At 52.3% G+C, this 23,336-nt stretch overlaps 6 protein-coding genes across 6 annotated transcripts; 4 read left to right on the top strand and 2 right to left on the bottom strand.

The window, feature by feature from the left end:
* Positions 1-3,592: 3,592 nt before the first annotated feature.
* J4E85_007266 (uncharacterized protein) lies at positions 3,593-4,179 on the top strand (the record flags this gene model as incomplete). Its single annotated transcript, XM_051471498.1, has 2 exons — positions 3,593-3,744; positions 3,792-4,179. The coding sequence occupies 2 exons, from the start codon at positions 3,593-3,595 to the stop codon at positions 4,177-4,179; spliced, it is 540 nt and encodes a 179-aa protein (XP_051324572.1).
* Positions 4,180-8,304: 4,125 nt separating this feature from the next.
* Positions 8,305-9,009, bottom strand: J4E85_007265 (uncharacterized protein; the record flags this gene model as incomplete). The annotated part of the gene is made up of 1 exon (XM_051471497.1): positions 8,305-9,009. The coding sequence occupies one exon, from the start codon at positions 9,007-9,009 to the stop codon at positions 8,305-8,307; it is 705 nt and encodes a 234-aa protein (XP_051324571.1).
* Positions 9,010-11,404: 2,395 nt separating this feature from the next.
* Positions 11,405-11,983, top strand: J4E85_007264 (uncharacterized protein; the record flags this gene model as incomplete). The annotated part of the gene is made up of 1 exon (XM_051471496.1): positions 11,405-11,983. The coding sequence occupies one exon, from the start codon at positions 11,405-11,407 to the stop codon at positions 11,981-11,983; it is 579 nt and encodes a 192-aa protein (XP_051324570.1).
* Positions 11,984-12,281: 298 nt separating this feature from the next.
* Positions 12,282-14,158, bottom strand: J4E85_007263 (uncharacterized protein; the record flags this gene model as incomplete). The annotated part of the gene is made up of 5 exons (XM_051471495.1): positions 12,282-12,589; positions 12,654-13,021; positions 13,076-13,435; positions 13,487-13,817; positions 13,870-14,158. The coding sequence occupies 5 exons, from the start codon at positions 14,156-14,158 to the stop codon at positions 12,282-12,284; spliced, it is 1,656 nt and encodes a 551-aa protein (XP_051324569.1).
* Positions 14,159-16,005: 1,847 nt separating this feature from the next.
* J4E85_007262 (uncharacterized protein) lies at positions 16,006-17,744 on the top strand (the record flags this gene model as incomplete). The annotated part of the gene is made up of 4 exons (XM_051471494.1): positions 16,006-16,050; positions 16,098-16,248; positions 16,302-16,759; positions 16,809-17,744. 4 exons carry the CDS (start codon positions 16,006-16,008, stop codon positions 17,742-17,744), a joined length of 1,590 nt encoding a protein of 529 aa, XP_051324568.1.
* A 2,392-nt stretch (positions 17,745-20,136) lies between these two features.
* J4E85_007261 (uncharacterized protein) lies at positions 20,137-20,991 on the top strand (the record flags this gene model as incomplete). The annotated part of the gene is made up of 3 exons (XM_051471493.1): positions 20,137-20,190; positions 20,245-20,676; positions 20,728-20,991. The coding sequence occupies 3 exons, from the start codon at positions 20,137-20,139 to the stop codon at positions 20,989-20,991; spliced, it is 750 nt and encodes a 249-aa protein (XP_051324567.1).
* Positions 20,992-23,336: the final 2,345 nt, after the last annotated feature.

Here is a 23,336-nt window from a genome sequence, read left to right as displayed (position 1 = left end):
TAGCCGCTTCGGCGGCACATGGGATGAAATCGTGCAACCACGCTTTGTTGTTCGTGATGTGCATTTCAGTACCACAGTCCACGACCCAACTGTTTCGGCTAAGGCCTAGTCCAGTAGTCTCAGTCGAACGCACAACCGGCTGCTCCTCGCTTGGTGGCGCACACGATCGTTCCAAACCATGGTTCAGATCAGTGGACTTATGCGCAACACCGCATTCGGAAGAGCTTATACACTCATGTTGAGAGACAGAAATACTTGGCCCAGCCGTCCCAGTCAAATCCACAATCGGCTTGTCCTCGCATGGCGGCGCACGTGACGATACCAAACCATCGACCTGATTGGCGGGCTCGTTCGCGTTACTAATCTCATGCACAGGGTTGCTGTCGGACGAACTCGTACCCTCATGAGAGGAATCATTGATGTCAACCCATAAGAATCCAGTGCTTTCGTCGTAAGAACCACAAAGATCTTCGTCGTGGTGAGGAGCGCTTTGCCAGGGCGGTTCGTCGGTTACGTCGAAGTCTTCGCCCTTCATGTCAGAGTCTTCGCGGATGGAACACCAATCTGGAAGAAGTGTGATGTCGTTAGATGCACAGCAGGCCAAGTAATATAGCCAGGACTCGTCGTCCTCACTCAGGTCTACCCAACGCGCTAGTTTCTCCATATTCGCCGCATAAGCTCTAGGGTCCTTGAGTACGGTTCTGTGGGCCTCTTCAAGAACAGAAGATAGAAGAAGGCTCTTGGAAGGCAGCGTGCGCTTGAGTTCGGCGGTCATGATGTTGAAATTGTATGCCATCATGTACCAGGCCCTGAGCCGCCTAGTCATAGACCGAGAATATGAGTTGGAAGGCAGCTTGTGGCGCAGAAGATCGCCTTGCCGGTACTGCTTCCCCCAGAAGCGGCTGTAGGTATTCTTCCACCAGATGTATCTGGCTCGAATGGTTGCCGTGAGTACCTTCACATTGTGCATGAGCCTGAGGATCAGGATACAGCTCAGGGTCAAACAGCATAATGGAAGGAATGAGCTCAAGTCAATGAAGGCTAAGCCCAGAATGAGCATGTGCAACTTTTGGGATGCCTTCATCTTGGATTCATGAACAAAGATGGTCATCAGTAGAAGTGATTCAAATGATATGATAACAATGTGTGGATTCTAACGTATGCGATGCGATGTTTGCAACAACTGCATCGAACCTCCGTGCAGTCGCCCGATGCTCGCCGCCTACCATTCATCCCTTCGCGTTCCTCGTGAGACCTGGGCAGTCAACCAATCCGGTAGTTTCCTAATGGGGTGAATTAAGGGCATTGTGAATTCTTGGCGCAGTACGTATCAGTGGTAGCTCCGACTTCGCCGAACTGTAAAAGCAGCAACATGTAGCGCTGTCTTGACAAGTCGGTGTTGGGCGAACTTCGAAGTGCGTGGCGAATGCGCTAGAGGTTGGGCACCTGGGCAGTTTCGAGTTTACAGCTACCCCGCCGCGACCCCGCGAGGCCGCAAAAGTGCCGGAAGCGCCGAATGGCTTCAGTATAGACAGAAAGAGAAACGTCGTTGCCACCACCATCAGGTTCCGACGACAAGGCCTCTGTACTCCGAAGATCCGAGCTCACGGCGACAAGGTCTCTAGGGATCGAAGGCGATATCCCGGAGGTGTAAGTCCGAAATCAGATGCTGGAAGAGCAGGACCTCCCGCTGTATTTGCGCTTTCGAACACGGAGATGGAGTATTGAATGTCCATTGTGAATCTTGTTTACATCCCCGTTTTCTTGAGAGCAAGACCTTGACTATGGCGAGATGTAGAGAGCAGTGCACAACAAGGTACATCTTGACGCAAGAGCCAGGGCGAAATGGCGGAGGGGACCGGCTCGTGCGGAGTCGCAAAGTTACAGATTGGATCATGTGAAGGTAGACTGGGGTCCAGGAAGTCCGTATGTTAGAAGCGGGCCGAGTGTGGGTGAGACTCTGCGAGCCTCACATGGAGCTCGTGCTAATTTAGTGCCGCATGTCCACACCAGAAGCGATCGACGTCGCGCGAACCGTCCGGCAGTTGGTACCGAGTGCAGCAGGGCGATAACGACATCGGGTGCCCTGCTCGTAGGGTACCTCACAATCGGTAGCTCGGTCCGAGCTCGAGGATAGGCAAAGTTCCGTTCTGGTGCGTGCGCAAGTTTGTGAGAACATAGGTAGAGCGAGAATAGGAGGTACACACCATTCAATTCCTCCAGGTGGAAAATACATTTCTGGTGTTGCTTCCTACCACAGGTCAGGGCGTTTAGAACAACGACAAAAAAGCTTGTGGGGTCGGACTCAACACCGTCAGCACATGCCGTTACCTCTCCCATGAACTCATCGTGCTGACCCCACCTGCCGAGAGGATGTCTAGAGTTTGGCTCGGTAACAAGTTCAGTAAGACGCGTAAGCTGCAATGAAATCCTACCCGATATCATGTTCAACTTGGAGGACAAGCGACGATCTTGAGTTTCGATAGGCCTGGGGTGATGCGTGATCCTACATCTCCATCATGTGCTTTCCAACAGCCTTACTGATTGAAGGCGGATTAGCTCTCAGCTGTGACGATATCAAACGATCACAGTAAGCTCAGACCCCACCGACTACTTCTCGGTATCTCCAGTAAGACTGCCGATCGACATAGCTCGCATTGGCGTGACACACCATGTCATGAGAATGGCGGACCAGTGGGTTTCCGGGTCGTCCAGTTGGGCACCGATGATAGGAAGTGGTGAGATGGACGAAAGGAAGAGTGTTGATCGGGTTTAGTATCGAAGACGGTCGTCGTAATCACAGAGCGATCGCGATAATGCGGTGGTATCGTGTGGTCGTCATGTGAAAGAGACTGTGTAGAGGCGTAAAGACTCACGAAGCTGTACATATATAAAGGTGCAAGATTCCCCTTCTCAAGCCAGAACTTCTTCTCTATCTCGATACACCTCAGCTTTTGCTCCTTCTCTTGTGCCTGTCTTCTTTACTTCCCTACGACGAACGGTTCGTATAACTCATTATATCTCTTCCGCTCACCCAAGCCGTATCTGTTGCGGTACCTCCCGCACTTCAAACATCATGGCAGCAGCCTCGGACCCCAATCTCATTGCGTGAGTGACCACAGCGCGTTTGTTCCGACGATACGTTCTGACAAGAACAAGATTCATACAATGGTGGGTGAGGCAAGTTTCACACCCTACACAGGTCAACGACAGTGGCCGTCCACTGGTCGCAAACCCTGGCCAGTCGGTTGTGCGAAACAGCTCTGCCCCCGATGATGATACGGTAAGACCTTCTCAAGGACAATGTCTTGATCAGATACTAATGTGGCTTTCTTCGCAACCAGATATTTACCGTCGTCGCCGAAATACAGCACGCTGTATTTCTCTCACCCGAACCTCCAGCGCAGTCCAACACTTACAACCTTACGGCCCGGAATCCGCAGGACGCGACAATTGCTGGAGCAGCTGATTTCCTGTCAGCCTTGCGAGCCCTGGTCGAGATCTGTCAACGGTTATATATAGTACCGGATACCAACTTGCAGTTATTGTAAGATACCCTTCGCCTCGGATTTGCAGTGAGTTTGCGCTGACGATGTCCAGGTGTGACCACCTCCAAAGACAGCTAGGGATTCGTTTCGAGGTGCCCAGGGCGGACGTTCGGACTGGCTTGGAAGAGAGCATACGGGCAACTGCTCCCGCTGGAACGCCTGAGGTGGACATCCGAGATGCCGTCAATGAGCAGATGTGAGTTCCTTTACAACGTACCAGTGTTTCTCTGCTCACAGCATCAGGGAGAAAGGATTTTTATATGTCCATGACCTTCGCGGCGCGTCAATCCCCAATGCCGGCCCTAACTTCAACGCGATAGAGTGGGCGAATTCATTCCCTATGATCTTGTGGTCCTTGTTGGCTACGGGAAGCATCGCAGCTTTTCAGTTTGGCGTGGCCTTCACGCAAGGAGTGCGCAGCATGACCAACAAGGCCAAATGCATGAGACCAAGATTGGTCCTCAAGGCGATTTATCTCCTAAAGGACCCAGTCCCATTGGTAAGAACCAATACTTCCGTCCGCAGGATTGCTTTCTCCCCACCCAAGCGGAGGCAGGACGATGCGAAAGACACTCAGGACTCCCAATCCCCGGCCAAACGTGCCAACAGCACGACCGAAGCCGCAGCCTGATCTTCGGGATATACGCAGGTTGGTATCGGGAGAGGACGAGGGGAAGGCGGTCGTTCGCTTGTTTTGGAGGATTTCGGAGCATTGGCTTGGGTTCGTTTCCTGCTATCTTTCTATTATCGCTCGCTACTGTATCTTATGTGGAGTACGGCGCAAATTCAATCAGAGTTTTTCATCCACAGTCGTCCCAAGCTCGTGACTTTGCTTCGTTGCTCCTACAACCTCGACATCGTGCGCACGCAGAGGCTGCTAGACCGTTTATCGGGCTCCCAAAGCCACCTCGTGAAATCTGGAGGACTTGATGATTCCACTCGTCATGTTTCGGTGTGCGCTGGTTGAGGCGACAGTGTTTCTGGGGATCGTTGAGAGTTGGTGCCCGTGGTGAGGGTGCGGTGAAGCTGGCTTTTGACGCATTGCTTACGCGTGAGATTCGCGCCGCGCTATATGGAGCTTGTGTGCGCTTAGTCATCACTTTGATGAAGAACTTCGCCATACATAGATTTACATTCACGCATACACTGAACCGGTAATTTGCTGAACGCTTCCAAAAACAATATGAGACTAGGACGTGATTTCGGCCAATATGCGTGTGGTGTAACTTTATACTAAGGCAGGCGGTCGTTGCCCCACGTCCGTGGACACTTTGGCATGTACGTCCACCTCTATCTAACTTGTTCGTCTTTGCAGAGTTCACGTGTTAGTTTGTCAAAGCCGACAGCATTCATAATTCTGAAATAAGAATGAGTTTCATTGCTGCACTCGCAAGAGCAATACATACGCTTCCGAAATACCCGACCCATTCAAGCATACATGTCAGTGCGCCATACGAAGAGTCCAATACGGCTGCGCTACACGCCTGCTTCAATACACACCATGCTCGTTGACACCAACAACAAGAACCCGCTTCAGCGATCGCGACGATAGCTTATCTTTGCCTCATATATTTCCCCACTGAGCGAAGCTTACACTTGATGTTTGCGTACAGCCGCTTCCTCCGTGACGTGCTCAAGTCTTTGTCCAATTGATGGGGTGACGTCCTGTCTGACTTTTCATCGGCTCAAACAGTTCTTCCGGAATCCACACGCCTTCTCGAGTAGCCCTTGATGGCTCGGCAAACATATACGCCGAGCGGAAAAGATCTTCTTGACAGCCCATAACTTCCTCGGCAGCGACAAAAGCTGAGGCAGGTCCATCGAATCTTGAAATTGATGGTTTGTCGGCCATGAGTCTATTATCTAAGTGAATGCGAACAGTTGGGGCGCCGGGTACCTTCCAGATATCATCCAACCAATGTGCCCGCTTCACAATATCGCGAAGCCTTTCTGCGTTCTTTGTCCACCTTGACAACAGGGCAGGTGCAGTAGATTTCAGAGCAACCAAAAGGTCGATGACTCGTATGCCGTCGTCTCTACGAAGCCTCTTCAGGAGAACATTTGGCGTTAGCACTCCACGAGCGCGATTCTTAGCATAGTATAAACCCAAACATTGACACGGTGGGTTGGTGATTTGCATCAAACCAATGGCCTTAATCAGAAGCCTCTGAGGAGCCGATTCGGCGAGTAAGAGCGTATCGAGAGAAGCCATAGCACGTAGACTGATTTCCCATCGGCCCAGACGATGCGTAATGCGATGCTCTTCAGAAAACAACATATCGAGATATGGATTGATCTGAAGCCGACTGAGATCCAGGCAGACGTTTGTATAGTGGATATAGGGTCGAAGCGCGTGTATGATTCCATTGCTCCGTGGTGTGGTATCCGGCGAACCACGCCACTGCGCGATTAGATCCTGTATGCGTTCGTAATGGCGTGGAAAAGATATATAGCCAGCTGTCTTTCTTACGTTCCGAATTTCCGAAGCAAGTCGTACTTGTTCATCAGAGTAGTGTAGGTCACCGTCGTAATCGGGTGATATCTGGATGTATTCCACAGGTGTGCCCGGCACCATAAAAGCGCTAGCGGTTTGGTTCGCGCGGCTAGTTATAAACCGAAGTGCGGAAGCACGCCAATACTTGGAGACCCACAATGCACGTACTTGTACTTCAGGCCCTGCGAAGTCGAGTATCATATCGTGTATCTCGGGGATATCGAACGCGTTCTGTGCTGAGCAGAAGGGCGACTCAGACAAGCGTAGGTGTACCTCGTTTGCAGCAGGTAGTTCGCTCGGCCCATGATCGTTGTAGGTGGCTATGCGCTTCTCGACTAGCTCGCTGACTTGCATCCTCCACCGCTCTAAGGCCGACCGCTCCATCTCAGAATAAGGAGGTGGTACTTTGGGAGGCACGTTGTAGCAGTCCTTAATTTGCACCATGATTTCGCGTCGCCATGCGCGGGGATCGGGAGGTAAATACTCTGGGTGGCTGCCGGTCGTTGGATACAGCGACAAAAGAAATGGAGTTTGAGGAACCATATAATCATCAGGTCTCGGCTGATCGTTACTGTCTCCAAGAGGCTCTGCGGTGATGGTGGAGATGTCTTCCGATGTCATGTTGCTGGTGAGACGAGGTCTGCTTCTGTAGCTGATACTAGGAATTCTAGAAGTTGAGTTTACCCGTGAGGCCATCTCTAGTAGCGCTCTTATAGCCTACCGGGTGCCCCGGGGGCCGTGGGGAAGCAACAGACCTCGGGACCTTACCATGAGGAAACAACGTAATGTTTCTTAGCATATGCGGACCTTAACGATGATCAGCCCGGGTGCCCGAGGTGCCCAGCTGGAAGGGTACTTGAGACGCTAAGGGAGCCCCACTACGGTACCGTATCCTCCAGGGCTGATGTCGGCGAGAGTCCAAGGTCGCACGCGTCATCATGGCAATCGTTACTGGGCCACCGGAAAGGTCCCAAAGCCCCTCCGTCTGATGCCCGTGAAGGTGGGCGCGCGTCGGCACAAGCACACCCCACTTGCCCAACCTCACAGTCAACAGCGGCGTTGCATTTCTGACATGGCGACGCACTAGATCAGTTGTTTGTTTGGCATCTACATTACGGCTTGCGCGCGCGATCTGGCATGCTTTGCCGGTCTTAGCAATCCTCCTGCTCCTCCCCTTCAGCGCAAAGAATCCACAGCTGCTGACGTCTACATAGCACAGACATCGCTCCGCTATGGCGATGCTACTTCATCGTCTGTCCGCCAAGCCTGTCTGACACACAAACACGAAGCCTCCTCGATCCCCGTCGCGTCCACGCGTCTACGCCTACAACCCAGCCTACCAGAGGCTGCGGCATCATAACTGACAACTGTCCTGCTCGAAAACGACAACGTTGGTGTCTACGATTCCATGCGATACTTGGCTAGTGCTGTCTCATGCACTGAGCGATGCGCATGGCGCAATGGGTCCTCCACCGCGCATGCGTCAAGCCCGCTCCCGCCAACAGGAGTATCTTCCCACTTCTGCGTAGCCAAAGGAGCAACAGACCGCGCATGCTCGCGACCTCACTCATTGCACGGTCGCCCATATTACACACCATAACAACCCTGCTGGCAGTAGCTTGGTTGAAAAGATACCTAGGTAGATCAACGGTCATTCGTTACGGCTCTCGCCCTTCGTTCCAAGACACCACCCCCTGCGACTGAACGCCACAGTATCGCCGCGCTGCTTCGCCCTATTTTCACGCAACCGAGATAGTCCCCGCATCAATTCTTGTGCTCTCACACTCTCGTACCGCGCTTCTGTCGCCCTGACGCCCTGTCACATTGCTTCGTCAGATCACACCACCATCAAACATGGATGCGTCGCATAGTGGAGACTATACATGTCCACATGGGAAACACATAGCACGACTGGTGCCATCATAAGCGGATTGGGGATGGGGGACAGAATATGAGGTTCCATCCAATGCCTGCACTGGCGACAGCCACCGGTGTCCATGGTAGCAGATGGGCGATGGGTCTCGCCTGAGTTTACATGGACTAGTGCTGGAGTGTCAATGAACACGTGCTCGATGCAGGCAAATGGGGCGGGTGTATCCTGGGGCATACTATCGCTGTACACAGATTAACAGAAAAGCAGTAGGTACACACAGGATACTATTCTGTCGTAAAGAAAAGCCCGAGCGCAATGCGCCCAAGTTGAGCGCTCAGATACAGCCCAACCTCACAGCCACTCCCACTATGTACTGACCACAACACCCGTCATTCCATCAACTTGAGAACATCACCCCATTCGTCCCAATCGATGGGATCTCGATCGACGATAGCCCCGGTCGGTTCGAGAAGATCTTCCGATATCCACGCCATTTCTCTTGATCGCCTATCAGGCTCAGCTTTCATCTGAGCATAGCGGTTGGGGTGAAGCCCATATGATACTGGATCACCGCTCTCTGGCATGCTGACATTGTCCAAGTGGACTCGTATCGTAGGTGCACCAGGTATGTGCCAGATGTCATGGCTACGGGGTGAGCGCCTGATTTTGTTGACAAGATGATTGGCATTCGCCATCCAAGCTTCGTGAGTGGTAGGAGCAGCGTATTGTAGCGCATGCGCAAACTCAGCAATGCTTACGCCATTGTCGTTCTTCACTCTGACTAAGAGTCTGGTGCTCTCGGCTACACTGCCTCCAGGGTCGTCGTGATACAGGCCCAAAGCGCGGCAAGGCGGATTCGTAACCTGCAAAGATCCGATGTTGTTTAGTACTACTTTGGTAGCAAAATCGTCGTTGAATACAAGTGTTTTCAGGGATGATGAAGGCCGCAGGGTAATCTCCCATCGACCTAGGCGGTGTTTAATCTGGTCGTCGGCTGTGAGAAGCGCTTCGAGGTAAGGGCTGATCGACAATTGACTCAGATCGTGCCAGCGGTCTGTCCGGGTGCTGTTGTAAAGAGGATCGTAGTAGAACATGGATGAAACTGTGGGTAAGAGATAATTTTCGTAAGGGATGAGCAGTCGGCGTAGAAAAGGATGTAGATCTTTTGCAAAAACAAACTTCGCTGGATGGTATCCCAATTGGGCTCTCGCTGGATTGCACCGTAAATGTCGCTCAAATTGTACCAGCTCTTCCGGACTAGGTTGCATAGGTACAGCAACTCGTTCGTCGACTTGCTGATTGTATTCAATGGGTTCGCAAGAGGGAGTGCTAGATGATGCGGCAAAGTCGCGAATTGCGAGAAGTGCCGAATCGTGCCAGCTTCTCGAAACACGCAATGCTTGAATCTGCGCGTGAGGTTCCGCAAGCTTTAGGACAGCATTACGTAGCTCGGCAATTTGAAGCATCTGATGTTCTGAGCGGATACCGTCCTTGTGGAAGCTTCGGAGGAGCATTGATACGAGGTAGGAGAAACCGGTTACCCGAGAAGCAATGTTGCAAAACCAAGCCATTACTTGTACCAGTGAAACAAGATTGACGATCGCATATAATCCATATGGCGAACGTGCATCGTGACAGGCGAAGTCGGCTATACGCGTTTTCACTTGGTGTTCGGCCTGCCGTCTCCAGTCTCTAACGGCCGAGTTCTCGGAGGGCGAGGGTCTGCGGTTTGGAGCGAAAGGGCGCGGGCCGGTGGGATGACTGGGTCTTTCGTCATAGATAAATGGGCATTTTGCCAGAAGGTTTTCAGAGATGATGTGCTCCCGACTCTCCCGACGCGTCATCGGCCTGTTTCGATTGGTGGAGCTGGAGCGTTCCGCTTCCCTGTCGAAGGCCGAATCTATAACAGATCGTACAGCATCGCGAAGATCGTTGAAAGCTTTTGCCGTACGTAGCTTGTCGTCAGGGCTGGAAGGAGGAAAGAACGGAGTGAAGTCGGTAATAGGGCTTGCAACGAGGCCCGACCCATGATGCCGACCATTCTCATGGGTAGAGCCTCTGGAACGTCGGGGCCATGCTGGTATCTGCCCTTTGCTCGGCTTGTTCTTGTTGGTAGAGCCTCTGGAACGTTGAGTCCTTGCTGGTCTCTGCCCTTTGCTCGGCTTGTTCGCGTTGGCAGAGCTCAAGCGCGCCCGACGAGACTCTTCGATCTCGATAGCAGCGAGTAACTCAGAAACAGGTATAGGTAATTTGTCCATGCTGAGATAGGTACAAGTGATCGGTGTTGGAAACTTGGGGACTTTCTACACGTCCCATAATCGTGCTTATGTATGTAATGTACTGCCATGGCGCATGCGGTTGTGTAGCTAGCGTAGTAGAGGCTTCGATCGATCCGTGTCGCATCCCTCTTGCTCGGATCTGCCGCGTCGGCGATATCAGATGTGATGCTCGCCGCTTTAGACGTTGGCCGGGGGCAGCTCTTTCGGTGTGCACGGGTACTACATACCGGTAGCGGGCTCAGCAGGCCGGGGCCTGGGCGGGGCATGAAATCACCCCATCATCACCCAAGGAGCTCCAACTATCTCATACACGAAAAAAACTGAACAAGTCTGCAGCCTACATTAACATCAAAAGTTGCAAAGTAGGCGACCTAATCTTAACGTAGGCTCTACGGTGTTTGGGCTTTTTCTTGGATGAGGTGCAACCAAGAGCACGACGTTGTGGCCTCGCTCTCGCCCCAGCCTTCACCGTCGCAACGCGTTGCTTTATCGTGCATGCTTAGAGGGCGACCTTTGACTGCACACTCTGCTTGCTGCACGCATGCTAGTGTCCTAGCTGGCGCATGAATCACGCGCGATGCTACTTAGGTAGGTAGGCTTCTACTGCATTCTGTGCCTGTGCAGTTATGCCGTCCACCCTAGGGAAACTACAACATTGCGAAGATCAGTGTCGGGTCATGTACAAAATCACTACAGTGTAGATCAGCAGAGACTGAGACCCGCTGTAAGTATCAAGATGCTCAGATCTGTACATGCTGTATCTCAACCCTGGGATCCATACTGGAGATGCTGGACGTGTTTTCATCGATGTATGCTAGCATGGGAACGGCGGAGCATCGGCTTTATCTTTGGACAATTGACGACATTGCATTGGTTGCTGGATGTCAACCATGATTACCTTCACCTGGAAGGGCTATCGTGATCCGTGGTAGAGAGGTGCGATCCACTAACTAAATACATGCGATACATATACCGCTTCCTCTACTCCAAGATATGGGCAGTCTCACGCGGATACCCCCTCGACTTTTCAGATCTTAGCACTCATCAGAATAGAATACAGTGGCCGTGCGCTACTTCACCTCGATTGCCCGCTTCGAGAAAGTGTGACCCGCGACGGCAATCACTCGCGCCTTCACAAATACCACCCTCACCTCTACACTGAAGCCTGCCATACTACGCTCGCGACTGCTTCAGCTTTATCAAATCCAAAATGACAGTCTTCGCAAACAAGGAAACCTTCAACAGCCTGGGCCTCGAGCAGGTCCAACAGTCGCACGCGCATGCGTCGCAAGACTGCTACATCTGCCGCCATCCTCTCGCCCTCCATCCTACGAGGAGTAAATCCGCGGACTCCAAGCTTCACCGTGCTGTGCGAATCGCCGCCTGCGGCCACATCATCGGTCAACAATGTCTAGACGCCTGGCTAGAAGTCGGTAACACATGTCCAACATGCAAGCGCCTACTCTTCGAACCTACTGGCGACCCTATCACACAGCAAGACATCAACAACATCCTGCGCACCTTGGGACCGCAATACGGTGAAGATGCGATCATGGCCGTTGTGGCGCGACGCGTCGCCCGCCAGGAACACGAGCATGCGCGAATGAGACAGGCGCACGAGATTGAGCTGGAGAGGATGAAGGCTGAGGAGACAGAGGCTAGGAATGATGCGTTCACAATGTCCAACGACGATTTCTTGGACAGCGATGAGGATATGGACTTCGACGAGGAGGAAGAGGATGACGATGAGGCCTTTGAGGCAGATGAGGATGGCTCAGACACGAGCTAACACTTTCTACTGAGATGATGGAAAGAGAAGGCCAGCATTTGCGCGTAGCCAAGGCAGTCTTTGCGAAGCGATCAGAGGTTTATGAGTGATAGAGTGCCTCCGATGATATCTGGAATTACTTTGGGGAGAGCGCGCACGTAGTGAATGGCTGTGATGTCTTGCCCACAATGGTCTATCTATCCGAAGCTACTGAGTACCTTCGGGGTCTTCTTAGACGTTGGGATACAACAAAGTACACTTTGATGTATTCGTCATATGGAATCATCATCACTAAAGCTCTGTGTCGATCTTCACCCGCTCACTTACTCTCCACCCTCAAGTTTGTCCACATCATACCCGTGACAGGTACCTTGGCGACCGCAAACCCGATGAGTACCTTGACCTGCAGGTTATACGCCTCACCAAATACCTGCCTCACACGCTCCAACGTTTCCGGTGAAAGAGTCTGCACTAACTCCGTCCTTTCTAGCAGGCTCTCGGCAAGCTCCAAGGGTAGGATGTCGGTCAGATGGGAGCGAATGTAGGGTGTGGAGATAGATGTAACGATGGCGATACCGACTAGACCGCCCAGTGTGCGAAACTGCGATGTAGCTGCTGAGCCAACGGCTGGTGGTCGTTAGTGAACAGAAACCCTGAACACAATCGTGTGTGAATTTAGTAAATAACTTACCCAAATCCCTCTTATCCATCGCGTACGGCACAAGTAGGATGAGTCCCGAGTTGACAAGACCAGTTCCCGTTCCGGCAATGATCTGGAACGCATACTGACTAGCATCGATATGCGATGAAGTATCGATCTGCGACAGCAACGCAATACCGAGAATCTCCATCAGGGAGCCACCGAGAATGATCCAGCATGGCGGTATCCTGGGTTTGCCCATCATCGCACCAGCGATACCACTGCCAAAGGGCACGAAAGCTCCGTATGTGAGGAGCCGGGCGGCGGCGGCGAGAGGAGAGAGGCCGTTCACCGTGATAAAGCGTTGGGGGATTTGCGCAATGCATACGAACATTACTGTGCCGGAGAGATAGGTATTGCTGGATGTCTGTATCAGTATGATGCATGATGAGGATACAAAATTGTGGACTCACATGATCATGCCGAGCTGTATGCGGCTCTGACAGAAGCGCCACGGAAAGACGGGCTCAGGGTTGGTGCGACGCTGTGTTATGTACCATTGCCATGTGAAGAACGCGACGGCGAAAGGCGCGGAAACGACGAGTAGAGGAAGGACTTTGTTGGAAGACCATGCATAGTCCAGCGACGCTTGTTGGAGACCTGTAGCGAGTAACACGAGAGTGCCGAGCATCAACGTCGCTCCAAGGAAGTCAAGTCGACTGAGGGAATGTTTCGAGAAGATCGGGTGTGTCTGCTGCGCAGCTGGCTCGTTGAACAGCGTTCGCGGAAGTGTGAAGCAAAGTGATATAGCAGTAAGAACTCCGACAGGAACGCTATACCAATGTTAGTACGTTGACGAAGGTTCTTCAATGACGTGTACATACTTCAAAAGGAAGATCCAGCGCCAGCTACCATGTAGCGTGATTCCGCCACCAAGAAGCGGCCCCGTAATCAGACTGAGCGCGAGCACCATGCTAACACCCGCCATATACTTTGGCAATTTTCCCGGCGGAGCAATTTCCATGAACATGAGTTGAGTGAGTGCGTACACACCGCAGCCGCCGATACCCTGACACCATCGGAACATGATGAGCTGGATGAGTGTCTGACTGGCTCCGCAAAGCGCCGAGAAGATAGTGAAGATGAGTAGCGAAGCGACGAGGGTGTATTTCCGTCCTGCAATGTCCGAGAGCTTTGCCCAGATCATCTGGAGACCTTGGACAGGATTAGCGAAGTGGTCAGTCTGTGAGGGTAAGGAAATGCTTACTGCAGTAGGTCAACATATATGCCGTGAAAAGCCATGAGCTCTTCTCATAGCCACCCAGTTCGTCGGTGATGTCCACAATGGCAGTGCTGATGACGGTCGATTCGAGAGTAACGAGGAAGATCGAGATCGTGAGACCAGCATTGATCAGGTAGAGCTTCAGGCCTGTGATGTACTTCGATTCATCAGTCGCTACCACCGGCTCAGCTTCATCGGGGGCGGAAGTATTTGTCGACGCCTTCTCGGCACTCGAGTTATCCAGTACGGCATCGTCCTTCGGAGTAGAAGACATGGTCATGCTTTGGCAACGAAAGTGTGGAATTGAGGTGCGGTGAGTGAAACAGAGCGGGAGAGAAGTGCAGGAGTGAAAGCGCAAGAGATTTCGCTAAGGGTCCAGAGAGGCAGGCGCGTTGTTTGTCGCTGCTGTTGCTAGGTGACCAAGGAAAGTGCGAACCACAAAGTCAGGTACGACTTGCATAGCTTCTGTGGAAATGTGTGAGGTGAAAAGGATAATGGGATTATAAGAGTGCTTCAGCCAGGGGCTGACGACTGTGCCACGTATTGTATGCAAGCATGGCGTTTCCCTTGCTCTTTCGATAAGACCGTGCCATTCACTGGTCGTGAAAATGCGGTTCTCCATCTGCGTACGGCGAAGAGTACTATTCGAGTATTGACAGCCCGACGATGTAACAAGTTATGCCTCCCATTTGCCGTGCCATGGCGCGAGTCTATAGCAAGTAAGCTGATTATACCGGGGACGCGGTATCACATAACGCCGCAATCAAACGGGGTTTTGGTTTCGGCCCCATGCATAAGCGAGCAGGATCAAAATCCCCATATGTGAGGCTGTTCTCGGTATGTCCGAATTGGTGCAGATAGTAAGTGCGTTAGCTCTTAGTTAAGCTGTGGGTTGCTCTTTCCTTCCCGGTAGGATCGTTGTTGTGGGGGCGGGGCTGTGCGACCATTGGGGCTGGTGTTAGCGCAGGCGCGAGCCGCCCGTTGGATGTTGAACCTGGAGCCGTATTTATCCCGTACCGAGTGCTTGGACATAACTCATCCATGGTCCAATAGAAAACGCTCGCATGCGAAAATCCTCTCGTTTTATCGACTGTGCCGTAGTGCTGCATTTTTTATCTGTCGCGTGGTGCCATAATGCGACCGGAGAGGTCGTCCAGTGCGAATGGCCCATATTCGTAGCGAACGTTATAGCGCGAGATTGGAGTTGACTTGGCGAAGGACCTTATTCTCCCTATAACTGATGATAGTAAATCAACCTAGGAAAAAATTGAATAGGTCTGCACATCATCATGGAGACATGCAAAGTAGGTGACCTAACGTCGATGTAGGCTCCAGGCCTGTTCGGGGTTTTCTTGTATGGCCCCCAAGATGAGCCCCTTCAATAGGCGCCCGAGCTACAAAATGAGTATAACTTGGTCGTCGTCGGGGTCGGCGACTTGAAGCTGAGCGAACGCTGGATGACTGCAAACCCCACAACCCAGTATGCCGCGATGAGACCTAATCTTGAAGAATGACTATCATAGCCACATCCGCTTACGTGCAGTTTGACATTATACTCAAAACATACATCGCGCTTATAACCTCGTCAAAAGCAAGACGACGGGACGTCTTAAACCATCGTTGGCTTGGGGCCATGTGCGTATTGGTGTATTGAATTGTTGCGTTGAAGGCTTCCCCACTGTCAAACCCCGCCCCGCTGATAGCACTAGTTCGCCCAATATGCTCGGATGACTGTTGATAGCGATGGCCTTTCTCAGTTGGGATGGTATGGCATCGGGAGTAAGTCGAAAGTAGCGGGTTGGGGCTGCGTTGAAGACATAAAAAGAAGTCGAAGGAGTGAGTGGTGGTCAGATGGAAGGCACGCCCAACACGTCGCGAGAGATTGTGCTAAATTGTGCAAAAGGCGCATGGGAAAGCGTCATCTTGGTATGGTGGCGGGCCGTCTGAGGTGGAGATTGAGGGACGAGATAGTGTGCCCAGGCGGTTCGAGCGTGTCTCGCGGGGTTTGCGGAAGCCCTGGAGGCCGTTGAGAAGGCTCGGAGCGGCAAGATATAAAGTTCAGTCTCATGGAGTCTTGATTTCCGTAGTATCAACCGTTACAATTTATCAGAACTCTCCAACATGATTATCTCCGTCCCGCTCGTTCTTGGCGTAGCTGCCACCTATGTCAGTATACTCCATTTTGATACACGGACTCAGCTTACATGGAATAGCTTGTGTACTCCACGATATACAACCTATGGTTTCACCCTCTCGCAAAGCAGCCGGGACCGTTCTTTGCTCGCATCTCCGGCATACCCTCTTTCTACCATGCCTGTAAAGGAGACCGCCACATCTGGTCTTGGAGGCAGTTCCAGATCTACGGTACGTGTGTCAGGCTTCGACCCTTGAAGCCATATCGTTAACGTTGCGTGCAGGCGACAAGTTTCGCGCAACTCCCAATCTCCTACTCTTCCAGACGCCGGAAGCTTACAACGCCATGTTTGGTCACAAAGCCAACGTCAAGAAGTCGCCATTCTATGAGGTGTGGAGACGGAACAAGCATGACCTGAATACACTAGGCTGTACGGATGTTGAGGTGCATGCTCGAAGGAGAAAGGCTCTTTCTTTGGCGTTTACCGAGCAATCCGTCAAGGCTACCGTGCCCTTCGTAGCTAGACATGTCGATCGATGGAACGAATTACTGCCGGGTGAGACCTTCGGTGGTGAGGGGTGGTCTGGACCACAGAATCTAACCAAGTGGGCTGACTACTTGTTGTTCGACATGTTTGGCGACATCTGCTTCGGCAGCTCCAACAACACCAAGGAGCCAGGGTCGAATGACCTGAAGAGTATCCCACACAACATTACCAGATACTTGCGCTTTTACAATCCCGTAAGTCGCCACCCCTCTCCATCGAACGTCGTCGCGCTGACCGCCGTAGCTCGCCAAGTCCCCGTTCCGAAGCTTGTTGCTTTGGCTGAAGCCTCGCGGCCTAGATTCGTTGATGAAGCTCATCACCCCGAAGGAGATCAAAGCTTATTTCGCCTTTACGGAAGGTCTGGCCAAAAGCCGAATCGAATCCGAACGCAGGGATGAGGCCGAGAAACGTCCAGTTGCTCGAGAAGATATGTTCCACTTTCTATGCATGGCGAAGGATCCAGAGACGGGTGATTACGCGCTGAGTACCGACAATCTGATTGCCGATGCAAACTTGCTCACAGTTGCTGGCTCGGATACAACCAGTGCAACAGTAACCGCGCTCTTCTTCTTCATTACTCGCAACCCCAAGGTCTACACAAAGCTCGTTCATGAGATCAGGGACAATTTCAACGATGTCGAAGAGATCGGCTCAGCTCCGGATCTAATGGCCAAGTGCGAGTATCTCCGAGCAGCGGTATTCGAATCCTTGCGCCTCTCACCGGCTGGCCCAAGTGAGCTTGAACGCACCGTGCTTCCGGGTGGCATTATGATTGCTGGTGAACACCTTCCTGGCGGAATCATAATAGGTGTTCCGAAGTGGTCGCTCGGTCGAAACGAAGCTCTTTGGGGCGATTACAACACCTTCCGCCCAGAGAGATGGATAGTCTCGGACACCAACACACAAGAGGAGGTGAACCATCTGAAGCGATCGTTCCATCCTTTCTCCAAGGGCGTCGGTGGTTGCCTAGGTCAAAAGATGGCGATGGTACAGCTCTGTATGATCGTTGGTAGGACCCTCTGGAGATACGACGTGCGCCAAGCTCCTGGACAAAACGTGGGAGAAGGCCGCCCCGATCTTGGCTGGGGCCAAAGAAACCCTAATCACTTCCAGTTGAGGGACGCGTACATCTCGCTTCGTGAAGGTCCCATCGTTCAATTCAAGAAGAGGGTGTTGTGAGAGGCATGGCGTTGCAGGATTTCGAAGCTGAAACTTTGAGATCGCCGGGGGAGGTCATTAGGTCGTCTCTTTTCTTAGTTTCGTACTGCATTTGGTTTCCGTCGCGTGCTTCTGGTTGGCAACAGCGTCCGGCGCGTCATGCGAATTGCTCCGTAGGTAGGATGGTCATCGTAACCAGAATTTTTAGGACTAATAACGCGTCCCTTTCATCAAGAGACGTCACAAGGCAACGCTGACGTGAGTTGCTGTGATGTTCGTACAGTGGCACGCCAACCTAGGAAAAAACTGAACAGCCTAGAGCCTACGTTAAGGTGAGGTTACCTACTTTGCAACATCATGTCATAATGTAGTCTGCAGACCTGTTCAGTTTTTTCCTTCTATGTGGTGGTGGTAAATTTGGAGGGGGCTGGGACTGGTTCGCGGGCGTGTCTAGATGCGCCGACTGTCGCCGTTCCCAGATTGCCTTAGTCATCGATCCCCGCCATCAATCCACATTTCGTGATCGCAGTCGGTAAGAATGTGCTCGTTCTGATAAGATATACTCCAAGTCTACACTTAAACCGTGCACCTTCTTTGTTAGGCATTCTAGTGTGAACTGCAACTTAGGCTTCCAAAGATGGGATATCTGGCAGCCCACAGGTCACAAAGATTCATCATTCTGTTCAAATGCAAGTCCACATGTTGGGAAGCTCGATGCACATGCAGTTCGTTGCATGATTGATCTCAAGAGAAGCATCATTCAACGCCAGGCGTCTGAGGGCATAATTCACTAGGCGCAGTAGCAAACATAGTAATTTCACTACTTTTGTATGCAAAAAGAAGTCAATACTGGAATAAAGTGAAAGCTCACTCACACATATACTTGCTCACTAGACACGCAATCAACTGATAAGACCCACTTGACTATACCTGCGTGAAGACCCTGTCACTGTCGACAACTGGCTCAGCACCAAACTACTCCAGGGTTGAAGACACGTGTAAATGGGGTCCAGACTACAAAAGCAACGCGGAGGCGGAGGCTGATGGCAAGGGGAGATGTGTCGGTTTCCGGTGAGGGCGGGCGTGAGTCATAGGCCGACGATCCATGCAACACCCAAAAAGTCGTGCACCAGGCTGCACCCTCCCAATGCCTCCACGATCATCCCCGGATCACAATCTCGCATGCGGCCGTCCTTCGCCCATCAAGTTCTTTGTTGTCGCCGTGATTGCGTGTTCTATTGTTTGCACTTTCACAGGGTGCGTGCCTAAACAGGCCCGGGGGAGGCGCAGCGTACCGCAAGTGTCTCAGGTCGTCGCACGCCTTTCAAAGGGCGGCAACTCAACCAGCAGAATCCACGGGGTCCAAGGAAAGGTGTCGCGATGAGTTTTTCTCTTCGTTCTGCGCCGTTGCTGGTGGCCAGAGTGCGGCAAGTGAGGCGACGGGGTCGAGTGGACGGGCTGGATTTGGGCCATCGCTCAATCCGGGTCAGTGCGTCGTCATCGCTGGTAACGAGGGAAGGCACCGGCCGACCTGCGCACATCAGTAAGGCAGCAACATGCGCGCTGCACCTTCCAGTGTCGCGGAGAGGCTGTCGGCAGCGCTGCAGTCGACACAAGCAAGCTGGCTCAGTGATTGCAGCGTCGCATATGCGGGGTGAAGCTGGGGGAGTGAAGGGAAACGGTTGCGCATGACGCTGGGAGCCCCTTTTACTCACAGCAGAATCTTCTCGCTACCGGGAATCTGAGGCTAAGCCCCAATCGCCGCCCAATCCCTGCGACGTAGCGGGGCGCTAACGGCTTGGCACGCAGGCAGCCACTACTATAAGTACTCGGCCTCCCCCCCAACTTTTTAACGAGATTTCCGCCGAGCCCGCCGTTGTCGCAACACCTCAACTCTCTACTCCACCATCGCCGCAGATCGAAAACTCACCTTTTCAACTGCGCGCTCTCTAATACTGCGACTCAGAAATCCCGGTGTGCCATTTTCGCACATATCCACTCTCTCAGAGGTCGCGATCGGCGCTAGCTATATTCAGCCTGCGACAGCCCAACAGCAGCCTCATCCTCAGTCGCAATCTCGACTTACCCCGCCAAAGGCTTGCTGGCTACGCTTTTGGTCACTTAATCTACACACTAACCCGCCGTCCACTGTGACAGCACCACTCGACGGCATACTTGTCAACGTACGCGAGGGACACATTCGCTTGTAGCTCTCCTGCCTCCGGTACCGTCTCCACCTATCTCATAGACACACCCCTCCGGTGTCGACCGACCTCGCTCTATACCTCGCGATCTCGTAGTCCGCCGACTTGACCGTCGCTGCCGCTCTAGAACACACTCTGACCTGCGCAGTCTGTCAAGATACCGCTCTCCTCAAGAGTCTATCACTCCAAATCCAATCAATAACTTCATCATGGATCCCAACTCTCTCACTTCTCACCCGTCCACCGCCGCCCAGGCTCAGACGGTAAGCTCTTGTGATGTCTCCCATTTGTCAAATTGTTCTAACGTTCGCTCTCAGTTCGTCGCTCCTGGATCTCTCTCGTACCCCCAGGGCGCGAACCTCGACCTGAGTGCGCCAACCGCCGAGCAGAACACTCAGCAGGTTGCCGACAACGCGAACGGTGTTGCGACCCCAGCGGCTACTCCTGATACTCAGAACGGTCAAGTGCCCTCTGGTATTGTGCCTACTCTCCAGAACATTGTCGCTACCGTCAACCTGTCCGCTCGCCTCGATCTCAAGACCATCGCTCTTCACGCCCGCAATGCCGAATACAACCCCAAGCGTTTCGCTGCTGTGATCATGCGTATTCGCGAGCCGAAGACGACGGCCTTGGTCTTTGCGAGTGGAAAGATGGTTGTAACCGGTGCCAAGTCTGAAGACGACAGCCGCCTTGCTTCCCGCAAATATGCGCGGATTATCCAGAAGCTCGGGTTCAGCGCTAAGTTCACCGTACGTCGCATCGGACTAAGTACGTATGATTCAATGCTAACGTTACCATAGGACTTCAAGATTCAGAACATCGTTGGCTCCTGCGACATTCGCTTCCCCATTCGTCTCGAGGGTCTTGCATCTCGCCATCACACTTTCTCTTCCTACGAGCCTGAGCTCTTCCCTGGTCTCATCTACCGTATGATGAAGCCGAGAATTGTCCTCTTGATCTTCGTATCTGGCAAGATCGTCCTCACTGGTGCCAAGGTCCGTGAGGAGATCTACCAGGCTTTCGAGCTCATCTACCCCGTCTTGTCGGACTTCCGCAAGTCATGAGCACTCTTTCTTCCCAGGATCCGGCCTCAAAGAGCCTTGACCACACACCTTAGTCGGTGACATGGCTACGACTTGGACCGTTCCTTCTAACTTGTCATTTTTTTTGCGGCATTGCATGGTGTTACGGTGGGCGGCATTTCCTTTTCATGCCTTTTCAAAACTCCAAATTACCCTCGACACGATTAGACATCTGCACGCGGGGTGCCTTCAACCTCTCTTAATCCGGGTCACGAAGGCTTTTTACTCTCTTCTCTTTCCATTTACGGGTACGAACACGTCGGCGGGCGGCGTGAGGGGATGGTCCCAAAGATTGCTACAACGGGCGGAGGAAGGAACGCGAGGACGTTCGGACAGTGCGACCGTAAAAGCTCGCACCGGGAGCTCGAGAAGGTTGACGATATGACACCAGAGCTCTCATCGATGGAAGTGCTCCAAAGCATCCATCGTGTATGTGTACATGACCCTTGGCCTTGAAACAGGTTAGGCAGTAATGTTATCATGATCATAATAGTCTTCTCCACCCTCGTGATGTGATGTGACTGCATATGATCATTGACTGCCCACCCGAGAGGTATGACCGTCGCTGCTGGATACCTATTTGCACCAGCGATACTATGCTTGGGTCATACTCATACTTTGAACAAGCCATCTTGCTCCATGTTCTCAAGGCTAGAAGAGGTGCGGACCATTGTCGTGAACTGCTGGTCGTGATGGAAGTAGTAGACGTACCCAGCGACGTCCATATGTAGCCTTCTGTTGTACGGCACGCGCGGCCATTGTCACTAATGAAGGTGGTGGCGAGAGCGAACGCGCGCGAGAGAGTGCGATGATGTGGATATGCTATGTGTTTCCTCCTGACTGGGTTCGCCTTAGTGGTATGGGTGGTCGAAAGCACAGCAGTGGAGGTGCTGTGCGAAGTTCCGAGGTAGAGGAGGAAGTACCTGACTACGAAGTCGGTAGCCCGCTGCGGCGTCTGAACGTGGGTCGATGTAGCGCTTCAGTGGTCGAAGGGTTTGCTGGAAAGCGAAAAGGTGAACGTATGCGGGGCTGAACCTGGTGTTTACGGTGAAGGTGTAACTCGGGGCCGGGTTGAGCGAAATGGGAAGAAATCGGGGACCTTGGTTGCGGAGCCAAGCTCTTCGATCGCCCCAGAGCTCGGACAATCTTGTGGAAGCCAGTGCGTAGGAAGTGAAATTAATGGAGTGAATTCCTTTCCTGCCTGTTACTGTTTGTCCTGCGGGGCTCCATCACGTCCCAGCGCGTGAGGCCTTCGGTCGGGTTTGTCGAAAAAGGCAAACGGCATGCCGCGTAACTCGAAAGTCTTGTAGAAGGGTATCGATTTAGCTCTGTGTGGCGTTTACGAGCGGTCCAGGTTTGGTCGAAGATTAACTACACGGTAGCCCGGCGACTACCGCAGTCCGAAACCGTGTTGTGGTGTATTCAGAGGTAGTCTTGGTTCGAAGCCGCAGGTCCGCGAAGTCATCCATATGATAGCTTTTATCATTAGCCCTCCAGTAAACCTACCGTTCAACGTAGCTACTAAGCAAGACGATGCGATGAAGTAGGACATGACTGATAATATGAAGAGAGATGAAATCGAGATGTGACGCTGGACTTGTGAAGAATCAGGAGACAAACGAAAAAGGAAATAAGAAACACAGTGCAGACCAGCGCACGCCGGTTTGGGGCCGTACGCCTAACCTTCAGAAGCCCTTGCGAACGTGCATGGCCGTGAACGATAGGGGAAGGTTAGCGCTATACAGTACCTGGAAGAGTTGAACTACATTTTGGGCAGCAGGATGAAGATGCGGTTAAGAAACTTGGTACAAAGCTGATAATCTTGGCGAATAAAGCGTCAGGGAAGTACCAAGCTCCTGAGACATCCCGCGTTCCACCATGAAGTCTATTGTGTTCAGGCGTTAGAGGCGGCTTGTGTTGTTGCGTGTCTCAGCTAGCGAGCATAGAGCGCTTGGTCAGATATGGGATCCTAGACATGGATGTTTCGAAACGTTTGTACAAGGAGGCTCATACAAGGAAGAAACTGAACATGCGCGCTGAAGTTTGCATTAGTATTAGAACATGTGTTTATAAAATTCGAAGACAATGTTGCTTCAGGAGGTCTGTTTCGGGAGTCATACTTTGTCGAGGAGTCGGTGTTCAATTAATTGCTTGAGAGGGGTGGTGTGGTAATTCTCCGAGCGTCTATGCTACGTCACGGTCGAAGGTATCGATGGAGGAACGGCGTTTCTGCGCTGGCTGGTGTATGGATGTAGAGGGGCAAAGAGAAACGAAGAAAGTGCCAGAGTGAAAGATACAGGTCATGCGTACTGCTGTAAGTCAGTGGA

Source organism: Alternaria conjuncta (assembly GCF_024043145.1).
Source record: "Alternaria conjuncta strain BMP 0040 chromosome Unknown scaffold_10, whole genome shotgun sequence".
NCBI classification, from domain to species: Eukaryota; Fungi; Ascomycota; class Dothideomycetes; order Pleosporales; family Pleosporaceae; genus Alternaria; species Alternaria conjuncta.
The sequence above is the reverse complement of the archived record's forward strand: the minus strand, read 5'-3'. Positions and strand labels throughout refer to the sequence as shown.